The sequence below is a fragment of the Dermacentor silvarum genome, chromosome 1 (genome assembly GCF_013339745.2).
Source record: "Dermacentor silvarum isolate Dsil-2018 chromosome 1, BIME_Dsil_1.4, whole genome shotgun sequence".
NCBI lineage: Eukaryota > Metazoa > Arthropoda > Arachnida > Ixodida > Ixodidae > Dermacentor > Dermacentor silvarum.
In genome coordinates, this window is record NC_051154.1 from 106749024 (window position 1) to 106774902 (window position 25879).

General features: G+C 50.2%; 1 protein-coding gene across 1 annotated transcript; it reads right to left on the reverse strand.

The window, feature by feature from the left end:
* Window positions 1–505: 505 nt before the first annotated feature.
* LOC119434419 (tubulin alpha-1C chain) lies at window positions 506–25127 on the reverse strand. Its single transcript, XM_037701578.2, has 4 exons — window positions 25004–25127; window positions 5410–5934; window positions 3018–3280; window positions 506–1161 (listed from the first exon to the last, which is right to left on the reverse strand). The coding sequence occupies exons 1-4, from the start codon at window positions 25004–25006 to the stop codon at window positions 603–605; spliced, it is 1350 nt and encodes a 449-aa protein (XP_037557506.1). The 5' UTR covers window positions 25007–25127; the 3' UTR covers window positions 506–602.
* Between the last annotated feature and the right edge of the window lie 752 nt (window positions 25128–25879).

The window sequence follows — 25879 nt, forward strand, 5'->3', positions numbered from 1 at the left end:
GGCATATCAACCCTTGCTTGTCGGCGTCGTATCGCTAGTTTGTACTTATTCCATAAGTTTTTTTACAGCTCACTTAATCATCCACCCTACATCAGTCCTCCGGCACGCATTTCACTCCGCATTGGTCATCCCCTCCAAGTCGCCCGGCCACGTGCGCACACTACCACTTTTGCCTCATCATTCTTCCCGCGCTCAGCCTCGGACTGGAACGGCCTTCCACACGACATCGCCGCAATCACCTGCCCATCCGCCTTTTTGAACAGTATAACTTCCATATTTAACCGCGAGCAAACATGTACTTAAACATCCTTTCCTTGATGTATTTATTTACTTTATGTGTATTTATTTACTTTATACTTGTTGCCCACCCCTTATGTAATACCCCCAACCCTGGGGGCCTTTAAGGTAATAAAGTGAAGTGAAGTGAAGTGAAGCCAACACGCTATACTACCGTGTTGGCTTGGCAAGTAACGCGGTGGCAACACGTTACTGCAGCGTGCCAGAGTTATTGATACCATTCAATCTTTATTAGAACATTGTGAAGGACTTAAGTCAGCTCGGTGAGGAGTTGCCCTTTCTTGTTCAGGAGGGCAGCATTGTTCCTAGTACTCCTCGCCCTCGTCGACTGCTTCGTTGGAGTCCATGCCGACCTCCTCGTAATCCTTTTCGAGGGCGGCCATGTCCTCACGGGCCTCGGAGAACTCGCCCTCCTCCATGCCTTCGCCCACGTACCAGTGGACAAAGGCGCGCTTGGCGTACATGAGGTCGAACTTATGGTCTAGCCGAGCCCAGGCTTCGGCGATGGCCGTCGTGTTGGACAACATGCAGACAGCGCGGGGAACCTTGGCCAGGTCGCCTCCTGGCACCACGGTTGGTGGCTGGTAGTTGATGCCCACCTTGAACCCTGTTGGACACCAGTCTACAAACTGGATGGTGCGCTTGGTTTTGATGGCCGCGATGGCAGCGTTGACGTCCTTGGGCACCACGTCGCCACGGTACAGCATACAGCAAGCCATGTACTTTCCGTGGCGGGGGTCGCATTTGACCATCTGGTTGGCAGGCTCGAAACAGGCGTTGGTGATCTCGGCCACGGTAAGCTGTTCGTGGTAGGCCTTCTCAGCGGAGATGACGGGTGCGTACGTCACCAGTGGAAAGTGGATCCTGCGACCAAAAGGTAGGTTGCTCGTCTCACGGCAAGATACACACACAAAAAGAAAATGCGATGCGCATTTTTGGTGAAATCTTGCGACATTGAGAAGGCCAAGGTGTGATGGCGCCATGAAAATGCGACGTTTGAGAAGTATTTGACAAAACCTGACGACGCATATCTGCCATTGAGACATCAGTGCATCACGCAAACTATCACACAGATTTAATATAATTCTGATGTTGACAACATCTAACCTGCGTAACCGAAGCTGTTACTAAGAAAACGACGTGCGAATTTCGCATGTGCTGCTACAAATGAGTACAGATGGAAACGGTCTGAGGGCTTCTCAGTGAACATAGGAGAGTTTCTTCGCAGCTCACTTGACGCATTTAGCGTGCGCTTCTCCTTGTTGCAATCCACAACCATTACGTCTGAAGTCTTATGTCAGATATTGCATATGCCTTTCTTTGTGTGTATGCGTGCCGCATAATCCTTGAAAACCACAGAGGTTGCCAGAGCGACGATGCATGTTCATGACAATGGAATTTTTAGCTTAAAAAAACGCCGCAACGAGGCGCGGTCAAGTACTGTGCTAGCTAGCACCAGTGAAAATAAGTGGGGAAGGAGGGAGGGCTATAGTACATATTGTGACTGCGGTGTATAGCGTATGAAGTGCATGATGCCTGGAGGGAGGGGAAGAGCGGTGGCTTTGCTTCTTATGGCACGTACACACTAGCGGCAAAACGTGCGCGGCGCGCCCCCGGCGGCAAGACGCGCGCCGCGAAAGCAGCCGCGAAACAGGTTTTTCTTGTCGCGGCAGGGATCGCTCCTGGACCGATTTTTTGCGGTTTGCCGCGTGCCGCCGATGAAGGAGACCAATGAGAGCGGCCCGCTTCCGTGACGTCCACGCGGGAAACTGGTGTCATGCGGACCCGCCCGACCGCTCGTTTCGTACTCGCGTCCGGTGTAAGCTGGAAACTCGTTTCGCACTATCATCTGCACGCGTCAGCTCCCGGACCGAGCTGACGGATAGTTCAAAAAGGGGGGAGAGAGAGTCTAGTCTGTCACGTGATTGCCGCAGCGGCGCGCCGCCGGTTGGTGTGGCCGCCCTGCCGCTGCTGCGTTTTGCCGCCGGCGGCGCGCCGTGCGCGTTTTGCCGCTAGTGCGTACGTACCATTACTTTCATCACCACTAAGCTGTCTGACCGAGTATCTTCAATGGCAGGTATCTCGTAGTCTCGTGAAAGGGACGTTTGCACTGCGCCTACCGGCACACGTTTGTTTTATAACACAGTTTGCACATGTGCTAATGAGACACCAATGAAAAGCTTCGACGTTCCGCATAATAACAACTGCTGCATCGAAGACAATCACTAAATAGTGACCGTATAGTACAGTCAACATAATCGCGGAGTGGTCGAATGAAGATTACCTTACACCATGGTCATAAATCATGGTATATAGAACTAAATACCCATTCGTTGCATTTCGTCACAGTTGTGGTAAAGCATAGACCGTAACAATGCCGGCCACAGGCGCTGCTAGTGTCTTTTGAATAAAACTACATGTTCTGGCTGTAGTGGAACTCTATGATAATTTGCACAAATCTTCTCTCTTCTTTCTGGGGTTTTACGTGCCAAAACCAGTTCTGATTATGAGGCACGCCGCAGTGGACGGCTCCGCATTAATTTTGACCACCTGGGGGTCTTTAACATGCACTACAACGCAAGCACACGGGCGTTTTCGCATTTCGCCTCCATCAAAATGCGGCAAATGCGGGCGCCACGGGCGGGATTCGATCCTGCGATCTCGTGCTGCTCAGCAGCGTAACGCCTTAGCTGACTGAGCCACCGCGGATATGTACAAACCTGGGGTAAGGCACCAAGTTGGTCTGGAACTCCGTCAAGTCGACGTTAAGTGCGCCATCGAAGCGGAGCGAAGCCGTGATTGAGGACACGATCTGGCTGATGAGGCGGTTCAGGTTGGTGTATGTAGGTCGTTCAATGTCCAGGTTCCGGCGGCAGATATCGTAGATGGCCTCATTGTCAACCATGAAGGCACAATCGGAATGTTCCAGCGTTGTGTGTGTGGTCAGGATAGAGTTGTAAGGTTCAACAACAGCAGTAGAAACCTGCGCATATTCAACATTGGTTCGTTGAAAGAGAAGTGCACTGCTCATGCTACGAGTGTTTAAGAGACCAAGATTAACCGTACAAATCGTAGATGTAAAGTTATGCCGAAACAAAACAGACAATGTTAAACGATTTAAACTTTCCCTAGTATGCATGATGTGTACACACCTCGGAAGCATTAACAACTCAGGACAAGCGCTGTCCTAGGTTGACAAATAATTGACCCTTCTCGTCTCGTCCTTGTTCTTCTGCGCTACTACTCTCCGTCATGAATCAACTCGACCAAGAAAACTTTTATTAACAATCCGTCTTCCGATTCCCTTACTGCTGCCCTGTGATAACACCAGCGCTGTCTATTATGTTACGGGCATAGTGGGTGGCCCCAGCCGTTGATAGAGCATATTGACCCTTTTCGCGGCGGTCCCGTGGGCGCTGCCATGCATGTTTGATCACGTGGTGACGCTTCCATTGTTTGCCTCAACTGCCTCCATTGCCTCCGTGTTTACAATGGACGTGTTTGACGCCGGTGTGGCTAAGCAAACCTCTGTTTCGGGAGATATTGTAGACGGTGACTGGGTGGACGACACGAAGCTTTGGCCAGAGCTTCAGAGATGTGAAAACGCTTTTGGAGGTGATTAGGCTACGTCCAAACGGCGCGAGCAGCATATATATGGTGCTTACTCTAAAAGCGGGGCTAAATATGTATTCCGAACTGTCCGCTTATGAATTGAATCAGGATTACTGGATCTTTGTTCTTTATTTGGCAAATATATTTGTTCTTTATTTGACTCAGTAAAGTTCCTCGGTGCAGTCACTATCTGATTATTTTCTGCCTAATCGGTCGCGGGTGGGCTCAATTCCGGTAGATTTGTTCTTGCTACGCACAAGGCTTGAAAAGTAGCTGTTCTGTACATTGTAATACCTTGTAAGGAAGATGTATTATCGTCATTAACTCGCTTACTCTTGTGGAGCGTCACGAACCATTGAGCTTCGACCATTCGTGCGCTATATCGGTGTAGTCCGTCATTTACTGTGCGTTATAGCGACCATATATTCAAGTGTGAGCCCATTCACTTGACACGTTGGCGAAAGAGTAGGCGTGAGTTTCTTAGCCAGTTGGGTAGATGTGTGTGGATACTGTGCGCGAAACTTACTGTGACAGGAAGCGGCGCTACTCCCTTCGTCGTTGTTTAACGAGCGCTACTCACTCTTGCCAACGTTTCGGGGCTGAAGCCCTTTCTTTGAAGGTTAGCGATACAACGCTGGCGAATGAGCAAATTTCTGTATTCTCAAGGAAAGCCGTACATCTCGAAGTGCCGGTAACACGTACGGACAGTTGCAGCAGCGGTCCGCGAACTTGGCCACACATATTCATTAGATTCCTTAATATGCCAGCCACTATTTTTGCAGCCAACTACTGCACACGTTTTCAATCCACATATTCAATCAGCATGATCGGAGCGCAGTGCGTTAGCGAAAACTCAGTTGCATTTCCGACAGCTGGTTGCACAGAAGCAAGGTACGTCGCGGAGGCGACGTACGGCGTACCGCCGAAAGCGCCCATTTCGTTTCTCTAGAACAAACTGCTCCGCGAAAAGGGTCAATACACCGATAACTGTCGCTTTACGGTGCTCGAAGTATTGAAAGTACCGAAAGCATCTCTCTGCCCAGGGCCGCACCAAGGAATTACTTTCGGGAGGGGTTTCGCGGAAACAACGAATACAATTTTAAAAGAATTCTACTCACTTATATTCACGTGTGACTCAAGAACATTGCTAACACGATAGCCTAAATATATGCATATGTTGACATGTACATAGAAAAAATTGACATATACGTGAGTTGTGCTGAGCAGTACATCGCCGCGGCGATAATTTCGGGGGGTGTCAGGACCCCCTAACCCTCCCCCTGCTTATGTGCCTGGAACTTCTGCCAACAGTTACTGCGAATGCGATTGTACGCATTTGTGAAGGGTTTACCGTTTTACAGCTACAGTGTTCTGCACACAGTGTTCTGCACACTTTCAGAAAGCTTGCCAATGGTGTGTGTTCGCCAGAAGTACCTATATCTGTCTGGAAAATCATTCGGGCCAGAAGCTTTTAAACAGCCAGCACACGTGAATAAATACCTGTGGCGCAGGGTAGATGGAGAACTCGAGCTTCGATTTCTTGCCGTAGTCGACTGAGAGGCGCTCCATGAGGAGAGATGTGAATCCAGAGCCGGTGCCGCCGCCAAAGCTATGGAAGACGAGGAAGCCCTGTAAGCCTGTGCACATGTCGGCCAGCTTGCGTATGCGGTCAAGCACTAGGTCGACGATCTCCTTTCCGATGGTGTAGTGACCACGCGCATAGTTGTTGGCTGCGTCCTCCTTGCCAGAGATCAGCTGCTCGGGGTGGTAGAGCTGCCGGTAGGCACCAGAGCGGACCTCATCGACCACAGTCGGCTCGAGGTCGACGAACACGGCCCGTGGGACATGCCGGCCGGCGCCGGTGTCGGCGAAGAAAGTGCTGAACGAATCGTCGACTCCACCTGACACCTTGTCACTGGGCATCCGTCCATCCTGCTGGATGCCATGTTCGAGACAGTAAAGTTCCCAGCAAGCGTTGCCAATTTGAACACCAGCCTGGCCAATGTGCACGCTGATACACTCCCTCTGCGAAATACAGAAAACAGCGAAACGCACGAAATGGAATTATAATGTTGCAAGGACGTTCATCTACAGCACGTACAATCGTCAGCTGTGCCAACGAGCCGTTTTATCGCGGTGAAAACTGTACATGTCCAACATGTTCTTTGTGAACGTGGAACGGCGCGTGAGCATGCGCATGCATACATGAGAATGACGCTATGCAGGGTACAGATAGTAAAATATGTCCGTTGCATGCCTATTTTACTATTTAAGTGCCACTTCACAGCGCATGGTAGCGAACATCTGCACGGGGTTTCGCTCACTCTGGACGGCCGGTCGCCAAGAACCTACGCGGGGCGTGAGGCGTTCTTTCTGGAGCAAGGCGCTGCATGGGCGAGAGTGGTGTCCCGCGCGTTCCATAACCTATCCACAGTTAAGTCAGTCAGTGCTATTGCCGCGAGTGTTTTATTGCGATAGCAATTATATGGACACTCAAAGCGGATTTCTGCCGTCGCCATCGCCGTGAGGTTCCGTATGACGTCAACGGCGATGAAATTGTCGCCGCGCGCCGTATGCTGTACGTGCGAGTGACAGCGCGTGAGGGACGCGCGCTTTCCAGGGAAGCGAACGCACGGCGTAGAGCAAACGCGCGTTCTGCGCCGTAGTAGTAGTAGTAGTAGTAGTAGTAGTAGTAGTAGTAGTAAACGTTTATTCCATGAAGGGGATTGAAGGTTGAGTGGGTGGGGCCCTCAGTCCAGGGCTCCACTGGCCTTAGCGGCTCGCTGGGCTTGGTCGAGGAGAGCCAGTTGGCTCTCCCGTTCCGTGCTAGCAAGCCAGGTCTCCCACTGCCTGTTTCTGGGTATTTGCCCTAATTTGGGGGAATTGATATTTAGGGGCCGCGAATTGCACTCCCACGTGATGTGGGCAAGAGTGGGCCGCTCTCCGCACCATGGACAGATGTCCGCGTATTGTGTGGGACTTATATGGTGTTGTCGGTATAGATTTGTGTACGTGTTCGTTTGTAGTCTGCGCCAGTCACGACCCTCTTCCCCGGTAAGGTCCGGGTGCGGATTACTAAATTTTTGGCGGTCACGTCGCTGGTTTTCCAAGATGTCACGTGAGCTTGTTAGAGGTTCGTCGATAGGACTCGTCGGCGCTCGGATGTGAAATACGCGAGCTAGCCGATCCGCCCTTTCGTTTCCCTCCAGTCCAGTGTGTGCTGGGCACCACACAATGGTATGATATTCTTGTAAGCCATGTCCCAAAATGTTTAAGGCCGCCTTGGGGATGTTTCCAGTTAAATGGAGGCGGCAGGCTACTTGGGAGTCTGTGAGTACCGAGGCTGACTCTCCTCTCCGGTCTTTATCCTTGATGGCTAGGGCGATTGCTACCGCCTCTGCCGTACTGGCTGAGTTTGCTTTGGTAGAGGCTGCTACGGTCGATCGTTGGCTTACAGCCGCTAGGCAGTATCTGTTATTTTGTATTTTAGCTACGTCCGTGTAGATCGTTCCGGGATGCGAGCCGAAGCGCTTTTGTAGATTCTTAGCCCTTGCCTGCCTTCTAGGTTGATGTTATTTAGGATTCATGTTTTTTGGTATTGGAGAAACTATTATTCGATTCCGTATTTCTCGGGGCATTGGGGTGGTTTCCTCGTTTAGGTACTGGGGTCGTAGGGGATACCCTAAGCGCTCGAGCAGGGCCCTGCCTGTTGCGGTGATATTGAGCCTTTCCCTTTGAGATATTATTACCGCGGATGCGTGCTCTTCGTACGTGTTGTGCAAACCTATAGCCTCCAGTCTATCTGTGGCGGTATTTTTTGGTAGCCCCAGGGCAGTTTTGTACGCCGTGCGTATCAGAATGTTGATGGCTCGTATTTCAGTGTTTGTAGGGTGCTGGTAAGGTAGGCTGTACGTCACCCTGCTGATTATGAAAGCTTGTATCAATCTGATTGTTTCGTCTTCTTTAAAGCCCTTCCTGTGGAAAGTTACCCTGTGTATCATTCGGGCCACCTGTTGTACTGTAGATTTAAGCAAGAGTAGGGTGTGATCTACTCTGCTGTTACTTTGTAACCAGAGTAGAGCACTGCACGGGCTCGGGCTTACCCGAAAGCCCGGGCCCGGCCCGGCCCGTGGGCCGGGCCGGGCCGGGTAGAGCAGTTTTTTCACGGGCTCGGGCCGGGCTCGGGCACGGCGTGTGCTTTTTGACCCGGGCCCGGGCCGGGCTCGGGTTTTTTGACGCGGGCACGGGCCGGGCTCGGGCTTTCTGCGAGTTATTCTCGGGCTTCTCAACTCTGAATAACATGTATTTTTCGGTCTCGGGCCGGGTTCGGGCCAGTTTCGAGTCGGGCTCGGGCCGGGCTCGGGCTTAAGGTAAAGGGGTGGCGGGCCGGGCCGGGCGGGTAACGTAGATTATTTCCGGGTCCGGGTTGGGCCCGGGTCTCGCCATAAATGTTTTGATCGGGCTCGGGCGGGCCGCCCAATGTAAAAACGGGCCTGGGCCGGGCCGCAAAAAGCGGCCCGTGCAGTGCTCTAAACCAGAGGCCCAGAATTCGCAGTTTTTGCACTTGCCGTATTGGTTGGCCTTGGAGTGTTAGCCGGATCTCGGGTTCTGTGCGCGTGTATTTTGCTTTAATTCGAATAAATTCCGATTTATCCGGCGCGCAGCACATGTCCGCCATGTCTGTGAAGGATTCTACTTTGTTTATTGCCTCCTGTAGGGTGTTTTCCTTATGCCCACTTGAGCCTGTCGAGGCCCATAAGGTAATATCGTCCGCGTACAGTGCGTGACCTAGATCTGGTATTGTCTCCAGGGACAGAGCGAGTCTGCGCATTCCGATGTTAAATAGCAGTGGTGACAAGATGGAACCCTGCGGTGTGCCTCTGCCTGGTACCTGTATTTCTTCCGATCGGAGTGAGTCGACACCTATGGTGGCCGTGCGATCTTGCAGAAAAGAGCGTATGTAGGCGTATGTTTTCGAGCCACAAGCTAATTCTTTCAGCTCTTCCAGTATGAGCTGGTGCGATATGGTATCGAACGCTTTCTTAAGGTCTAGCGCTACCACTATTCTATCGGAGCTGCCGGCTGAAGGGTTTAGGACTTCGTCCTTTAGCATGAGGAAAATGTCTTGGGCGGATAGATGGGGCCGAAATCCAAACATTGAAGTTGGGAAGAGTTGGTTGCTTTTTATGTGAGCGGTTAAGCGCGTTAGCACGACTTTCTCAAATAGTTTCCCTAGGCAGGATGTGAGGGAGATTGGTCGTAGGTTTTGAAAGTTTTTGGCCTTCGCGCGTTTGGGTATGAGGATTATTTTAGCCTCTTTCCACTCTCTCGGCACCAAGCCGGTGTCCCAAACCTCTGTGTTAAAGAAGTCTGTGATTTGATGAAGGGTTTCGTGACTAAGATTTCTTATCATAGCATTAGTGATTTGATCACTGCCTGGGGCTGTGTTTTTATTTAGGGATTGCGCTGCTGCATGTACCTCCGCTACTGTTATTGGGACATCGAGCTCATCGTTAGCTGCGCCGTCGTAGGCAGGGTAGTGCTGCTTTTGGGGAGGGTTTCCTATATATGTTTCTGTAAGTTTCCGCAAAAGTTCCTCATCCGTACCTTCGAATTCGCTAGCTATTTGCCTTAGCGTTCTGGAGGTGGCTGTTTCAGTGCCTGATGGGTCCATCATACTGCGGAGTGTGGCCCACGTTTTTTTGTGTGCAGGGTGCCCTGCATGGACGCACACAATTGTATCCAATTGTCATCATCCAAATGTTGGGCGTATTCATTCGCCTCTTGGGACAGTTTCGCTATTCTAAGTTTTAGTTTTCGATTATGCCTCTGTCGTTTCCATCGTTTTATGAGGCTACGCTTGGCTTCCCAGAGATGCAGTAAATGTGAGTCTACTGCCGGAACGTCGTCTGTTAGCGCCACCTTCTTGGTGGTCCGTCTATAGGCCAACCGTATTTGTTCTGCCCAGGTCGCCGCATTGTTTAGCTGAGTGTTTGGTTGATTCTGCCGATACGCTTTTTCCAGTCAGGGATCGTTGCTTGGCCTCGTGGTCGTCTAATCTTGGGCGAGTTTACCGAAATGCTTATGATGCTGTGGTCGCTACCTAGGTTTTCCTCGAGGTTAGTCCAGCTGATTCGGTCTAAAGTATTTGCAAACGTGAGGTCTGGAAAAGTATCTCTCGTGACGCTATTTCCTGTTCGCGTAGGAGAGTCCAGGATGGTGACTAGCCTCATATTGTGGTCCTCCATCGCCTCCACGAGGTTGCGACCTTTAGGAGAGTCCCTCGGATACCCCCAGTCTGTGTGTGGCGAGTTGAAGTCCCCAAGTATTAATATTTTATCCTGATTTCGTGCTAGGGATTTTGCATGCCAAAACAGATCTTTGAAATTGGCGGATCGTTCCCTTGGGGGGCTATAGATGTTGATTATGATGGTTTTGGATTTGCTGCGTTTACAGGGCCAGATTGTTAGAATTTGGTGCTGAATATTTCGGGCGATGCGAGTATCGAGGTCCCAGAACATCATTGTGGCGGGGCACTTTAACGCCAGACACTCGCTTTGGGGTCCCAATGCGGGTGATGAGAGGGGAACCCACCTTCTCGAGTTCGTGGCCGCAAATCGCTTTGTTTGGGACATGTAGCTTACACTCACTGCGATGTCTTTTCGAACCAGCGTTGCGATTTTTGGGTGGTCGGGGTGGGTGTGGTAAACATAGCCCAGTAGGGTGTGTATTTTATTTCCTAGTTCCTGAATACATATTATGTCTGGCTGGATTGGCGCCGTTTGCATGAAGTGGGATAATGCGGCTATCTTATTGTGGAGAGTGCGACAATTCCATTGCCAAATTTCCAGGGTTTCGTTTGAGTTTGGACGTCGATTAGCCATGATTAGTACCTTCGCTGTCCGTCGTCTCTATAGCCTTCAGGCGCCGCGTTGGGGCTCCCGGGCTAACATTTGCTCGCTTGCGCATGGCGCCGCGTACGCTGTTGACGGATTCATCTACATAGGTTTTTAATTTTTGTAGCTCGGTGCACATTTGTTGTTAGAAATTCTGCATTTGCTGCACTAAAATTGCGATCTGAGTGGACAGCGTGTCCTGATTGATGGGTTTTGGGTTCGCAGATTCCTTAGCTATCACCGGTTCCGTATTTTTGGGTATGGATTGAGTTTGGGTGGAGCGGAGTGCGGCCAGCTCTTGTTTGATTTCGGCTAAGCTAGCTTTAAGGAGTTTGTTTTCGGCAAGAATGCGTTGGTATTCGGGACTTTCAGTTATGGCTTTGGCAGTGGATGACGCAACTTGCGCCCAGCTTACCTGTGGGTTGGTTTGTTGCTGGCCTTTCTGTAGTAGGGCAGCCCTGGACTTTGTAGAGGGTTTTTGGGAGAGATTTGTGGGTTTTGAGAAAGGGAAAGTTTCATGGCGGCTCGTGCTGCGATGTCTGGATCCCAATCGAGATCTTGAGCTGGATCTTGATTGGTGTCTCGCTCGCGGAGTGCGGTTGCCAGATCCGTGTCCGAGTCTCGGGAATTCTTGGTCTCTGTAGGCTGCTTCTTCCTCTTCCGAGCTGAACCATCGGGATGGATGTTTATGTTGCAGCTTGCTACTGGTATGTGGTACAGTTTTCGAGGATGGTTTGTTGCGCCGAGATGCGTTGATGTGCTGCAGGCGACGGTTTGGCTTCAGTCTTTTTTTGCAGCTACGGTCTCCTGTGAGGTGTGGCTCCCCGCACATATGGCACAGCGTGGGGTGCATTGGTGCCCTTCCGTGGGGTCCGATGTGCCACACGTGCGGCACACTTGGAGTTCTGGTTGTGGGCACACGTCTGTGTGGTGTCCCACTTGTTGGCACAGTTTGCATACTTGCACCGTATTTTTGTAAGGGTAGCACGCTAGCTCTCCTCCTTGGTAGTAGACGTAGCGTGGTACAAACGTACCGTAAAATGTGATCACTGCAGTCTTTGAGTCTCCGAGCATGCGGGCTTGAATTATTTCCACACCTTGGGATCGGATACGTAAGTTGACCTTGAGGGTGTCAGATGGGGTATGGGGCGTTATGCCATGCACTACGCCGCGCACAGCCTCATCTCCGGTGGTCACGTACGCGTTCACTGCATGCGGCCTGCCGTTGATGACGATGGAGGTAAGTTTGCGTACTCGTTCCGCCACTTCTTGCAAAGGGGTCGATACGATAAAAATATTTGAGCCCGGTTTAATACGGAGCATGAAGTGCTCACCTTGTACGTGGCCGTTGCATGCTTCGATGACCGCTTCGGCGAGCAACGGGCTGGTGAGGGATCGGATTGGAAGTCCTTGGTGGGGTCTTATGACGACCTTGAAATCGTCGCGTGGCAGTGGTGGAAGCTTGCGGTATATTGGCCGTCGTCGGTTATTCCCGTAGGCGTTCTGGCCTTGAGCAATTTCGGAGCTGGGTCCGTTTCTCGATGCTTGTTGTTGGCGTTCCTTTGCTTGCGCTTTACGCTGTCGCAGGGTGAGTACCGTTTGCCAGTCCTCTTCTCCAGCGTTTAGTGTTCTCGTCGGACCACCGCCGCTGTAGCTGCTGCTTGGTCCTATGGTCATGGGCTTGGATGCTTGGGGTTCGGTGTCACGGCAATCCATGCCTTCGGTGTCTTCTTCGTGGCCTCCGCGGCTCCGATCTGGGGGATTCTTCACGTCCTCTGCGCCAGACGCAGGTGTTTGCGCCGAGATCTAGGGCCGCGTTCCTCGGCGTTCCGCCGGGCGCTGCCGCTACCACCTACGCTCCGGTAGGCTTAGCGTGGCGCTCACGAGGTTGGTGACTTCTGAGGTCCGTGGTGGGATGAAAAACGGTCCCTGGTCCAGAAATTTCGCATCCACAGGTTCCGCTTGCATTCATGGATCGAATGGTGTCGGTCAATCCGGTGTTTTGAAGAAAAGTTAGCTGAAACGCATAGGTATTCCAAGAACGATGTGAGCGCGTCTGCCTCATGCGGGGTGCTGCGCGCGTCTCCTCCGTTCTGCGCCGTGCTCCCCGAAGGGCTGCAGAATTAAGCGTCTCTTACACACACACACACACACACACACACACACACACACACACACACACACACACACACACACACATATATATATATATATATATATATATATATATATATATTAGAAAACGCGACTTCTTCCGTCGCGCGAAAGGCCGTGGGGGTACGGGAGGAAGTGAAGGAGGGGAGGCGACGTTTAGCTGCGGCACCAAATGCGTAATTGTTTAAAAACGTTGCCAGGCGAGAAGGTGGTAAAGACTTCCGACGCTGCTCGACGAGTGTCCCGTTCTGATCTCGTCGAAAACCTCCGAGCTGCAGAAGCACCGGCAACAGCCACCGACGCCGCGCGCGTTCGGTGCGAACGCGGGCAAAACGCCGACGGCGTCGACAACAGTTCTGCGCGTTGCTGGTGCTGCTCCAAGTTTATACAGCTGATACAACTACTATCCTTACTCCGTATAGCTCTCTACTAATTTGCTAACGCAATTGATGCTTCGCCTTTCGGGTGAAACTGCGACATTTTTTAGTGCGACAAGAGTTCAAAAATTTGAACTGAATTTGCTGATACCGTCCACCTGTCTGTTCCCGACGATTACGAGACTCCCTAAGGCCTCATTCACACAGCCGTCAAGCGCTCCGTCGCGTCACCGTCGCGTCAAAAAAAAAAAAAAAAAAAACCGTACAGCAGACGCGACGGAGCAGTATACGAATAGGCGACGGCGGTGGCGGTGTCGACAGCAGCACGGTTTTGTACAGTGTTGACTGACCGGTCCCATGGTCGCCTAAACCTAGAGGAATATAATTACATTATGCATTGAATCCGTTAAATAATTTGATGTTGGTGTAATGTTTGCATAAACTAAGAATAAATTGTGTAACGGCGAGCCACAACCACCACGGGTACAGTGTACTAGAATAAAATGGTACACTACTGTGCTCAACGGGGCGAGGTTAGGCCGTCGATGTCAACTTGGGAACGGAGCTATAGATTGAAATCGACGGTGCGACGCTTGCTGTGCTACGAGGAAAGCGCATATTGCCGCACATGCAAAGGAGAGACGCCGCGAACAAGCACATGCAGCGATCACCGCGGCGTCGAAGCAACCGGAAAGGGCGCGAACGCGGTCGCTACACTGACCTCGACGGACGCCGCTCTTCTTTGAATGTGTAGTAACATGCGCTTTTCCTGTGGCACACCAGGCGTTGCGCCGTCGATTTGAATACATAGCTCCGTTTCCAAGTGGACATCGGCGGCTTCACGCTCCCGGCGCCGCTGAGCCAACTACCTTTATATTCTAGTACACTGTACCGCGGGACGGGTCTACTTTCATGATGCTGAGCGGTTTTCTGCTGCTGTTCTTGCTTTGCAAGCGGAGACAGCAACAAGCGCGTAAAGCTCGGCGCCGAAGAAGTACGTGGGGGCGAAACATATGCAGGAATCGCAGTTCGGCCTTCGGTGTTGTCCATGTCGCACATTTGAGCACCACCGAAACGCACAGCTGAGTTTTCGATGTGCCACACGTGGAACGCATGCATGTAAACAAACTAGCAGCCGCTGCTGTTGCCAGCTTCAGCTTTGTAATATGGCTGGTTTTAAGCGACGGCTTCTTCATTTCTGATTGGGCATTATTGAAGGGGCGGGGCTCCGTCACCGTGCTGGCGACGGAGACGTAGAACACTGCTCTGCGTCGCCGGCGACTCGTTTTTGAAGGGAAAACGACTCGGAAAGCCTCTCCCCTGACGAAAAACGGTGCCGTGATGGTGACGCGACGGAGCGTTTGACGGCTGTGTGAATGAGGCCTAATGCGAAATTTGAGCCATATATTGACTGGAGCGGACAATCTGTCTCGTGCGGCACGTTACAGACGGAGCGAAGTGTGGCGCGACTGCTTCGCTAATCTGGAGATCGCGAGAGCCAGCGCGTGCATGGGTGACGCGTGGGCGCGATTCACTGCCTGCAGCAGCCGCCGCCGACAGACCTCCCAGACGACGCGCGCTACTCTGGCGTCATCTCGTAGCCATGGTCGCACTACGCACTACGCTTTTCTTTGCACGTTTTCGCCATACCCTCCTCCGCTTTCCATCTCATGGGCCGCTATCTATATGTAGTACGCGTTCGAAAAGCTGACGTTCGGTTTCGCCTCACGCGATTGGCCCAGATTGGCCTAGGCAGCGATATCGGCCTAGGTCAATCGCGGCCAATCGAAACACATCTACCACTAATTAACAAAAATGCACAAATTAACTTAATGAATTAACTTACGAGACATGTTGCAATTTACAAATTGTAGCCGGTCACTTTGCAAGACATATACACAATTGAAATGAATTTCCAGGATGACGCCACTTTCGAGATATTATATGTATACGTAGTACGCGTTCGAAAAGCTGATGTTCGGTTTCGCCTCACGCGATTGGCCCAGATTGGCCTAGGCCGCGATATCGGCCTAGGTCAATCGCGGCCAATAGAAACACATCTTCCACTAATTAACAAAAATACACAAATTAACTTAATGAATTAACTTACGAGACATGTTGCAATTTACAAATTGTAGCCGGTCACTTTGCAAGACATATACACAATTGAAATGAATTTCCAGGATGATGCCACTTTCGAGATAATATTTCTCCAATGTGTGGGACAAAATATATGAGCGTTCCAGTTACTTTTGTGCTTCAGTGCATAAAAGAGCGTTTTGGTAAGTGGAAAAACAGTGCATTTTTACGGCAAGTTTTATGGCGCATATCTACAAACTGGCGTCATTCTGGAAATTCATTCCAAGTGGATACGACTTGCAAACTCGCCGGCTATACAATTCGTAAATTGCAATATGTCCCGTAAAGTAATTAATTCAAACGATAATTAATAGATTTTTGTTAATTAGTTGAATATGTGTTTCGATTTCTCGTGAGAGCCCGCCTCTCTGAATAAGCCAGGTCAAGGACTAGAACTGTTATGTCCGACAGGCGAGTTTTAAAAATTTTGGAAAACTTAAAAATGATCACCCCGTACATCCAACGAGGTTATACATAGCGCGCAGCATAAAACTCAATCCTAAATATACTTTTACTGCACAATATTGGCCAACTACGGCGCGATGAGCGTGACAGTTCGACGTTCTCCCGACCAGTTCGACGTATCCAAGTATTTATTCTCAGGGCGTCACATTTGCCGGACGATATCGTGAAGAGCTTCGTGCAATCGCCGCCTTGGTTGCAGCATCCGAAGACGAAGCAGCTCATGGCGAGAAATATTGCGAACGAACGTCGCTCTCGCCGCAACATTTTGAAATCTCAACGCGCGCAACCCACAAAGTACACAACGCGACTGGACAACGCGCGCTTCGTGCCAACTCAATCCCGCTTTTGCAGCGAGAATGTAAACAAACGAAGACGGCGCGCACTTCCACGTGAGTGTGGTAGGCCAATAGGGGAGCAGCGAATGCCGGGAAAAGGAAGGGTAAAGAGGAAAGTCTTTACCGAGGCGGCATTTTGAAAAGCTATTCGCTACTTTACCAAGCTTGAGACACTTAAGGCACCCTGCAGCATGGGAGTAGAATTACTATGCAAAGAGGGTGGCGGCCTCATAAAAATTTCGGTACCTACAGTCAGGTGACTAGCAAAAGTGCGCACGCGCGCTGCTGTAGATATGAATAAAGCAATTATTAAATTTAAAAGAAACTTTATTTTATAAAAAACCCTATGAAAAAGCAACCCGGCCCAAACTCATGTCATTCAAACTTGCTCGCTTCAAATAGTAACGCGAATGAAACGTGCCAAAGATATAAAAGATCATCACAAGAAGGATGCCCCCACGGTCAGTAACTCTTCCACGAACGTGGCATCGGAATCTGGGAGTGCTGCTGCAGCCCTGACCGCTGAGGAACGGAAGTGGTTATACAGTGGCCATTGCTGCTGAGGTCGCAGCTGGAGGGGGAGTAGGCGTGTACCGCGGGGGTTGTGGAATGCGAGAAGGTCGAGACGCATGATGTACATTCTGCGGCAAGCCCAGAGGACACCGGCCCGCATGGGACGTCCGGTCTATGGAAGGCCCCGATGGGGGTGCCCGACCGGGCGCGTACCGATACGTTTGACAGGCCCCTTCGCGTTGTAGTTCCCCTCGGAATGCGTGACACCTGATGACGGCGAGAATCAGAACGTTGCGTTGAACTGCTCACAGGCGATGGGCTGTTCTCCAGTGTATGTGGCAGGGACGAGGCGCGGAAGAACAGGTTTCCTGGTGCCTGGACCTGGACCCCAACGGCTTCCACTCGATTGCTGCTTGTCTCCTGCGAAGCCTGGGACGTCCCGCTATGACTACTTCCCGACCGCTTTGCCCCCAATTCGAGTGCTGATCGCCAACGGCGAGCCTTGATTAGATCGACGGGTTCACTGTGAGCGGGAATGGCGTTGACTAACTCGCAGATACTGGTCCAAGTCGTCGGCTCCTTGGAGAACGTCTCTGGGCTACCAACATACAACCAGGTATCGTCGTCGAGATCTTTCATATAGTCAACGTCAATTATGCCGAAGTCTTCCAGTGACTCGTCGTACATGCTCACATGCTCCAGTGTATGTGGCAGGGACGAGGCGCGGAAGAGCAGGTTGCCTGGTGCCTGGACTTGGACCCCAACGGCGTCCACTCGATTGCTGCTTGTCTCCTGCGGAGCCTGGGACGTCCCGCCATGGCTACTTCCCGACCGCTTTGCCCCCAATTCGAGTGCTGATCGCGAACGGCGAGCCTTGATTAGATCGACGGGTTCACTGGCAGCGGGAATGGCGTTCTCTAACTCGCAGATACTGCTCAATGTCATCGGCTCCTTGGAGAACGTCTCTGGGCTACCAACGTACAACCATGTATCGTCGTCAAGCTCCTTCATATAATCAACGTCAATTATGCCGAAGTGTTCCAGTGACTCGTCGGACATGCTCACGTTCAAGCGACAGCTTGTTTCCCCTCCTCGATGTTCTTCTTGGACTCGGCCGAGCTGGTTGGGGCAAGGACCTATGGGGCTGTTGGCTCGCTGTTGGTTCGTTGGATCTGTAGTTCTGGGATATGTGAAGTGCGCGAGACGAAGTGCGCGAGCATGGTGCGTCGGATGGCCGGGAGCAATAGACGATGACAAAGACGACGTGCTGCGTGAGTTTGGAACGAGCGCGCCAAGCGTCACAAAGAAAAAAAAATCAAGCACCAATTGGCGAAGTACACGGGGTGCAAATGCAGCAGGATGAAGAAAGCAGAGAGGAGAGAGGGCAGCATTAAGTAAAAGTTCAGGCACACAATTCTTGGCCAATACTCCAGTGTGGGCACGAGCCATAGTATGAGGTCATCATCATCATCATCATAATCATCATCATCGAAAGGGCAGTGAGAGCGGAGAAGACACGTCGGCGGCTGGAAGAAGGAAAGGCGGCTAGGGTGCAGAGGCGCGAGCTTGGCGGGCGGCGCTTGTACCAGGGTACGCGAGGCCTCTTCCTAGCCAGCTCTGTACTTCCCGACGACCTGGCGTCTTCTTTGTAGCAGGCTGCGATCTGCACGGCCATGACGACTCTCCTGAATCTGGGAGACGATGCGCGGAGGAGCAGGTTGCCGGGTGGCTGGACCTGGACCCCAACGGCTAGCTTCCACTCGATTGCTGCTTGTCTCTTACGGAGCCTGGGACGTCCCGCTATGACTACTTCCCGACCGCAAGGTGACAGTCAAGCGCATCGTCATGTAGGCTGTCGGTAACTGGCTACTCACCTCAGCCTATTGTCTCATTCGGTTCGTGCCCTCCGGGACTGGACTGCTCAAAGTCTATCATCTCACCTAACTGGCGAATTCGGTATTTGCTCATGACTTCTTTTTTTTTCTTATCCTTTGATAACTTAGTCAACTCTCTGTTGACACCCTAGCTTACTAATTCTTCACGTGCCTTAACCATTCTTCCGCATTTCATATGTAATGTTAGCTTAACGTAACTCCGAGTTTCTGTGCCGTTTTAAAATGTGAGTGTCGGTTTGTGTTATTGATAAAGTCATTTCTCGTGTGTTTTCAAGCAGCCTTGTCTTTTATTTAAAGCACCGAGGTGCAGCACCTCGGATGTATGCGTTTATTTGATCCCTTAAAAGAACCTAATCATCAGAAGTTCCACCTACCAGACATTAATTAATCAGTGAGCAACCGAACGGCTTCCTGGAGGTCGAACGCTTACGTCGGCTGCACGTCTTGTATCACGCGGTTTATAATGACGTTAATAGCAGCGATTAAACCACGGCTAGGTGAAAAGGAAACAAACACACTTAAGAGGGAAAAAAACTATTCTTTAAAAACAAGGCAATCTTGATTTCATTGAAGCAAAATAAAATTTCGAATGAATTTCTTTAGGCCTAGTGCGCACAGAAAATATTGCAGCGGCGCGAAAATCGGCTACAGCGTCGTCGAGGAAGCAGAGCGCAGCGTGCATAGTTGCTCGCGAATAAAACACGCTAGCGCGCCCGGCCTGAGCGGTCGCATTCATCTGCCGCACCCCGGAACCATCAACACCATGGCTGGCCGGCTACAACAAATCGTGGCCGCGGCAGCTATTATATCTCGGCCGGCCGGCTCCACAAGATGACTGTTTTTCACTTTATCATTGATAAAATATACAGCTTTTTCAGCGCCCGCTAGAAAAAATTCAGTAGGACCCACCTCATGATGACTGTTGACGTTAATGCGATTAGTATTGAAGCAATGTAGCAGAACAGTATCGCCAGCGGCGAAATACGTCGTGTATGAGGCGTGTATGCAGACGGGCTCCTCTCTCGACCTTCGGTAATGCTTATGTCATGGCATGTCACGTCATTCATGTCATGTATGCCGACCATGCATGTTATGAGTGCATGTCACTCTTATGTCATGCCATGCATGCCATGCCAATCATGTCATGAATGTATATTCTTCATATCATGTCATGCATATCCTGATATATATCCAGTTAAACGACCACGACGGCGTAAGAGGACACATACACAATGTGCTTCAAAATGCAGCTCATGTAGCGTACGGAAAGGCGCGGTTGTTTTTTGTTTGTATATGCTATGCAATGAAGAAGACCGGTGCTATTCGCTGAAGCAGAGTGCGCTGCTCACGCGGAAAGAAGACGACGTTTCGACAACGCAAGCCTTGCGCTTGTTCTGCCATTGCCGGTTAACTTGCTGCGTCCAGCTGCGTCTGCTTGTAAAGAAGAGTGCTCATACCAAATGCTCCATTATGTTGGGTGGAAGTGCTGGTTCAGTCCAACCCTGGAACTCCGCAACCGTACCTTGCCTCCAGCTTCTATCATGTCCACGGACGAAAAACAGCAGGTTGTTTCCCAGCCTCCGACTGTGGTCTGAGCCGGCACCCTTCGGCAACGCGACCCTGTTTTCTTCAGAGGTATACCGACGACCAGGATGCCGCCGATTGGCTTTTATCATACGTAAGTAAGCACAACAACTGGAATGACATAACGAAGCTCAGCAATGTCATCTTTTATTTGACTGACATCGCCAACCTGTGGTTTAGTAACCACGAGACTGATGATACCACCTGGTCAGGCTTCAAAACGGGAATTGCGGAACTCTTCGGCCGTCCAGCCGTTCGCAAGTTGCGAGCCTAACAGCGCTTGCGAGGACGAGCTCAGCAACGTGGAGAAACCTAGCTAAACCATCTATACTGAGGATGTTGTCGGCCTTTGCAAGCGTGTCAACCCATCCATGACGGAGGCAGAAAAGATCAAACACATCTTGAAGGTGTTTCTGACAATAGATTCCAGACACTTGTCGTCAAGAGCCCGCAAACGGTAGCGAATGTCATTCAACTATGTCAAAGCTATGAGGAGCTGTGGAGGCAACGTGCGTCCACTCGCCACACCTGCTCATCCGACGAAACAACGTCGGCATTAACACCTGCTGGTCTTGCGAGGGATCACTCTTCGTTACTTCGCGAGATAAAGCTGTTTGTACGCATAGAGGTTGCACGCCGGCTCTCCCTTCTGCCTTGTACCTTTGATCGTGCCCCCATCTAACGCTATCTTCCTCGATCCGACGCGTCGTTCAAGAGCAGTTGCCGAGGTGATACCCGCAGCCCTTACGTTACCAGTGGCTGCTCCGCTCACTTACGCCAAAGCCGTGGTCAGGCCTTGTCCTTCGCCCGTCACAAACTGCTAAGTGCCCGCACGGAGTTTTCTTGCGTCCCCTCAACCGGTGCACCAGGTTGCCCACCCATTCAACCGACCGGCACCACGCTTTCAAAACTGCAGACAACCGCCCCGTATGCCTCTCGTGCGGTTTCCCGGTCCACATAGCGCGCTTCTGCCGCCGGACTGGCTTTCTCTCACGTGAAGACGTGCGCCCAAACACCCATGATTTTGCGCTGACACCACAGAATGCTTCATCTGGCCCGCCTGTAAACCCCTTCGCTTCGACACACCAAAACTTCAATAAACGCCGGTCTCCTTCACCACGTCGTCATTCCCTTTCGCCAATGCTGCGACGGCCTCAGGCTGTCCCATAGGAAAACTAGGAGCCGCAGTTCCGGGGGCAAGAACTGCGCCACATTCGAAGTCTTTAAGACTTATCTTTCCCTCCTGTAACTTCGTTGCCGTCTCTGTCGAAGGTGTCCCCGTCCTCAATTCTTTGCCTCAATACATCGCGAAATGAAAACACGTATACAGCTGCGCTCAAATTTCGCAATGGGAGTATCGTAATTGTCGGTGACTCTTTTCGCAAGACGATAACCCACAGTGGGGGTGAGGTCCACCTTTAATTATATCGCATTAAAAAAAAAAAAAAACGTGGCAATGAGTGGCGTGCGGCAGCAACTATGGAGCTTCAAGCGACGTTGTATCAAACTCCTTGCTTTCTTGCAAGTGTAGAAAGGAGACGCGGCCATGTAACGTATACAGCTTCAATACCAACTCAGCCAACAGGCACTCCCAACTAATGCAGTTCCGTCTCGAAACAGGAATTCGCGTGATTTATAATGACAGACTTCGACTTCTCTGTCAAGATGCACAACGACTCTCTGAAGTTTTGCATAGGAAGGCGCTTTTAGCCGCGACCGCAGGTTTCGGTTTTCTCATGCAGGCGAGTTCTGCGAATAATTTGCCTAAAATGACAACGGAAAGACACCTTAGTAAGTAGAAAGCGGGCACTGTGTTACCAAGATTAAAGAAAGTGTCCGACAGTGAGACCAATTCTCTGCTAAGGCGCTGTCAGCGTTTGTTATTAGTGCAATGGTACAGTCTCTGCCTCCCATTTTCAATGCGTAGGCTGGAATCCCGCCTGATTTTCTTTAATTCTTTTGAGTAGTGACGCCATTATAAAATGTATCACTTAATTTAATGCAAAATCATTGTTGAAAGTGGCAACAAGCGCCATGTTATATGGATCGCAGCGCGCTTGTTTTTCGGCTGCGGCTGCTGGATAGGTACAATGTTAAGAATATAACCATTGAAAAGTTATTTGGGTATTATCAACGAAGTAATTCCAAAAACTGCTACTTTGTTCATTGCGCAGGCATTAAAATGTTTCATGGTCACACTAATATATAGCGACGTGGCAAACGCTCTGCGGCGTCCACCTCTTTTTCGCTCCATGCATGGAGCGCTAGTCAGCGAAATTTCTGCGTTGTGGCGCCGCTTCTTCCTCTGAAGTGTGAAGTTTGTCGTAAAATTTCATTGCATGTACTCCAGGATTTATGAACTTATCGCTCTGCGCAATACGCGCCTGCATGTATCCGACATTTCCCGAATGTTGTCGCCGATTCTATAGCGAAACAGTCTTATCTAATCAGATTGCGCACATGACGCGAACAGTGGCGTACATTATCGAACATACGCGAGCACCGGCATTTACGCTGGAATGTATACCATGAGTCATATATAAATAACCGGCGTACTTGACCCCGATCAGATTTCGACATGTTTCGACGACCGACAACGGTGCTCGCCGCTGTCGTCGTGCTTAAATTGAGAGTTGCTTGTTTTGCTGGGCACAAATTCGCCTAATATTCGTGAATCACTGTTGTGGCAATATCTCGTTCTTCACTGTCAATACAACGGGACAATCTATCATTACTTGTGTGGGTGGTTATAGTAAATGGCGACGCCTTTAACGTCCTCTAAACGGGAAAATCAGGCTGTCGTGAATGCTAGGGTTGTCAATTCTTTGCAGGGAGTCGGTACAGAGCGAGGTTGGAAGGGGGAGCTCTTTCCCGCCTGCATTAACGCATTCCGCGATCTGTTTCAAAGATATGTCATAATTAAGGTCCTAGTTTAGTTTGACTTTAATTACTACCCCATAACATGTTCGAAATGCCACTTGATTCCGTCATTCGTCTGCAAATTCAATTGAAATACTCAATACTCTATTTACTATAGAACGCCGCCTACACGGGCAAAAAGGACGCGTTCATTGAAAATGGAGTCCTTGGGCGCACGTTGTTCAATATGCTTGCCTGCGCTTCACAGGGGAAATTCGCCTCGAAATCTCAAAGGGCCTGAATGCGGGACAAGTCCCGACGGGGTCGAGCCGGGACTCGGAACTTCCCGTAAAATTTCGGACAGTCCCGCAAAATCCGGGACGTTTTGCAACCCTAGTTTCCCCTAGTTTTGCATAATTCTGGACGGACGTATATGAAGAATAACGGTCTCAAACTTTTCTTGTGCATTTTTTGATGAAAGAACAAGAAATTTTATTCAAGAAATAGACTTCGTTTATCTTTGCATTCGATTGGAAAGAAGCGCGCCGAGATGGAAGAAGTAAACAGTCGGTGCAAGCGTTATAGCTTATTGATGAATATGAATTCGAGCTCAAAAATGTGCAAGTAACGTGCAGACACAAAGACATATAGATAAATTCAACCGTAGTTATTATATTTCAGTGCTATGGCGCAAACATAAACGAAGCCGCCCTGAAAAGTGGGGAGGATATGTCCCAGTATTCATGAAATAGATAACTTTCAGCGCGCTCACAATACTCAAATTCGTGCTACTACTACTAAGTGGTTCGTTATGAGAAAAGGAGGGGTTGGCGCTATCTTCTGCAACCCTTGAGGAAACACTGAAGAGTAATTATTCACCGCTATAAAAATAATAGAAAAATGATGAATATATTAAAAAAGAAATAATAAAGATAGCGTTGGGCGCAATTGTCGAAGGCCCCTTCGACACCACTATCGATAAGTTACAGTATAAGGTTATTCACAACAGCAACAAAAAAGCTGATAGATGGCACAATTACTCCTCGATAATAAGGAGATTAAGTATACTTCTACTTCGGCACGGTTTGTGCTCGTAGCGGCCACAATTAATTACGACAAAAAGGTAGAATGCTACGAAAAGTTGAGACCACTAAACGTTAGAACGGTTGTAAATCTTTAAGGTGTTCTGGCAAGGGCCGTAGGAGACATATCCTATATACATATGCTCAGTAGCGAAGTCGGAAAAGACAGAGATGGCGGCCCTAGCTGTTACCTCTGCCCCAAATATAGATTACATAATCGCTCCTTGAAAGTATGCAGCTGAGTTGAAAAGCATCTTTTCATCGTTTAACAAAGAAACCTGCCAACGGAGCACGCTTTTGCAGCCATGAGAGAAGGGACAAAAATGGAGGAGGGGAGGGCACTGGTGGGTGTACATCTAACATCAGATTGCGATGAAGTTGATATAGAGGCCAGAGATTCTCACGGGAAAGAATGGGCGGGGCTGTATTTTCTTTTATCGAAACAAGTTTCATTAGGCTACCTGATACTGGCTGATCTAACTCAACCTATAACGAAAACTCGGATTTCATTGTTCACGCACACGGAGAAAGCGCTGCGTCGAAGACCGAACGAAGGAATACCGGAACAAAAGGGCGGAATTAAAATTTCCTGCTCTGTCTATAGAGAATGAGAAAGAAAAAAAAATCAAGCCGGGAGTTATCGGCAGACAACGCGAAAGCGAAGAAATATGGAGCGCTCCGCGTTACCAAGAAAAGCCGGAGACACCGGAAATTGCACAGAATTTGACCATGCCCCCCTCCCGGCTCCGCCGCCTCAAGCGGAAAAAGCGTGCGCACGCCGTAGCGGGAACTTACCATGACTGACGACGCGTGTGGGAAGGACGGCTCTCCTGTAACTCCGCTCCGAAAAGCAACGCGTTCGCAGCGGACGTGTACGCGAGTGTGTCGTGCGAGCCACCGACGGATCCCTTTACAGACGCGACGACCGCTGCGTCACGTGGAGTGGGGCGGCACAAACCGGCTCCCTTTTACCCAAGAAGGAGCGATAAGGTCGTAGCGGCGGCGCGCCCGCCAGCTTTGCATGAGCAGCGCCGCGTCGATGAGCGCACGCCGTCCCGTGCGTCGACAGCGCGGGCGGGCAGCCGAGCGAGAAATGCCGTACGTGGCGTACGTCGGAGGCGCAACAAAAAAGCAGAGTACTGCGAATTTAGTCGTGTAAGAGAAAAATATACAGGGTGTTTCAGCGAACACTTTCAAAAATTTTTAGTAGTTGCCTGTACGTGGCAGATAGCACAATTCTAGTTCATGAGCTGGTCTACTCGACGAGGCGCACATTACTTGCACAAGAAATTTAAATGCATAATCGAATAATTAACACAAATTCGTTAATTAAGTTTTTAACTAATTACCTGGTGGCCCATATTGCAAATTACAAATTGTAGCCGTGGAGTTCGCAAGGCGGATCGGATCCACTTGGAACGAATTCTCGAGATGGCACCAGTTTCGAGATATTAATTCCCGAACTTTGCGGAGAAATGCATTGGCGTTCCAGTTAGTTTCTTAACAAAACGTCCCTTTTTGCATTGAAGCACAAAATTAACTGGAACGCCAATGCATTTCTCCGTAAAGTTCGGGAATTAACATCTCGAAACTGGTGTCATGCTGACAATTAATTATAAGTGAATCCGCCTTGCGAACTCCACGGTTACAATTTGTATATTGCAATATGGG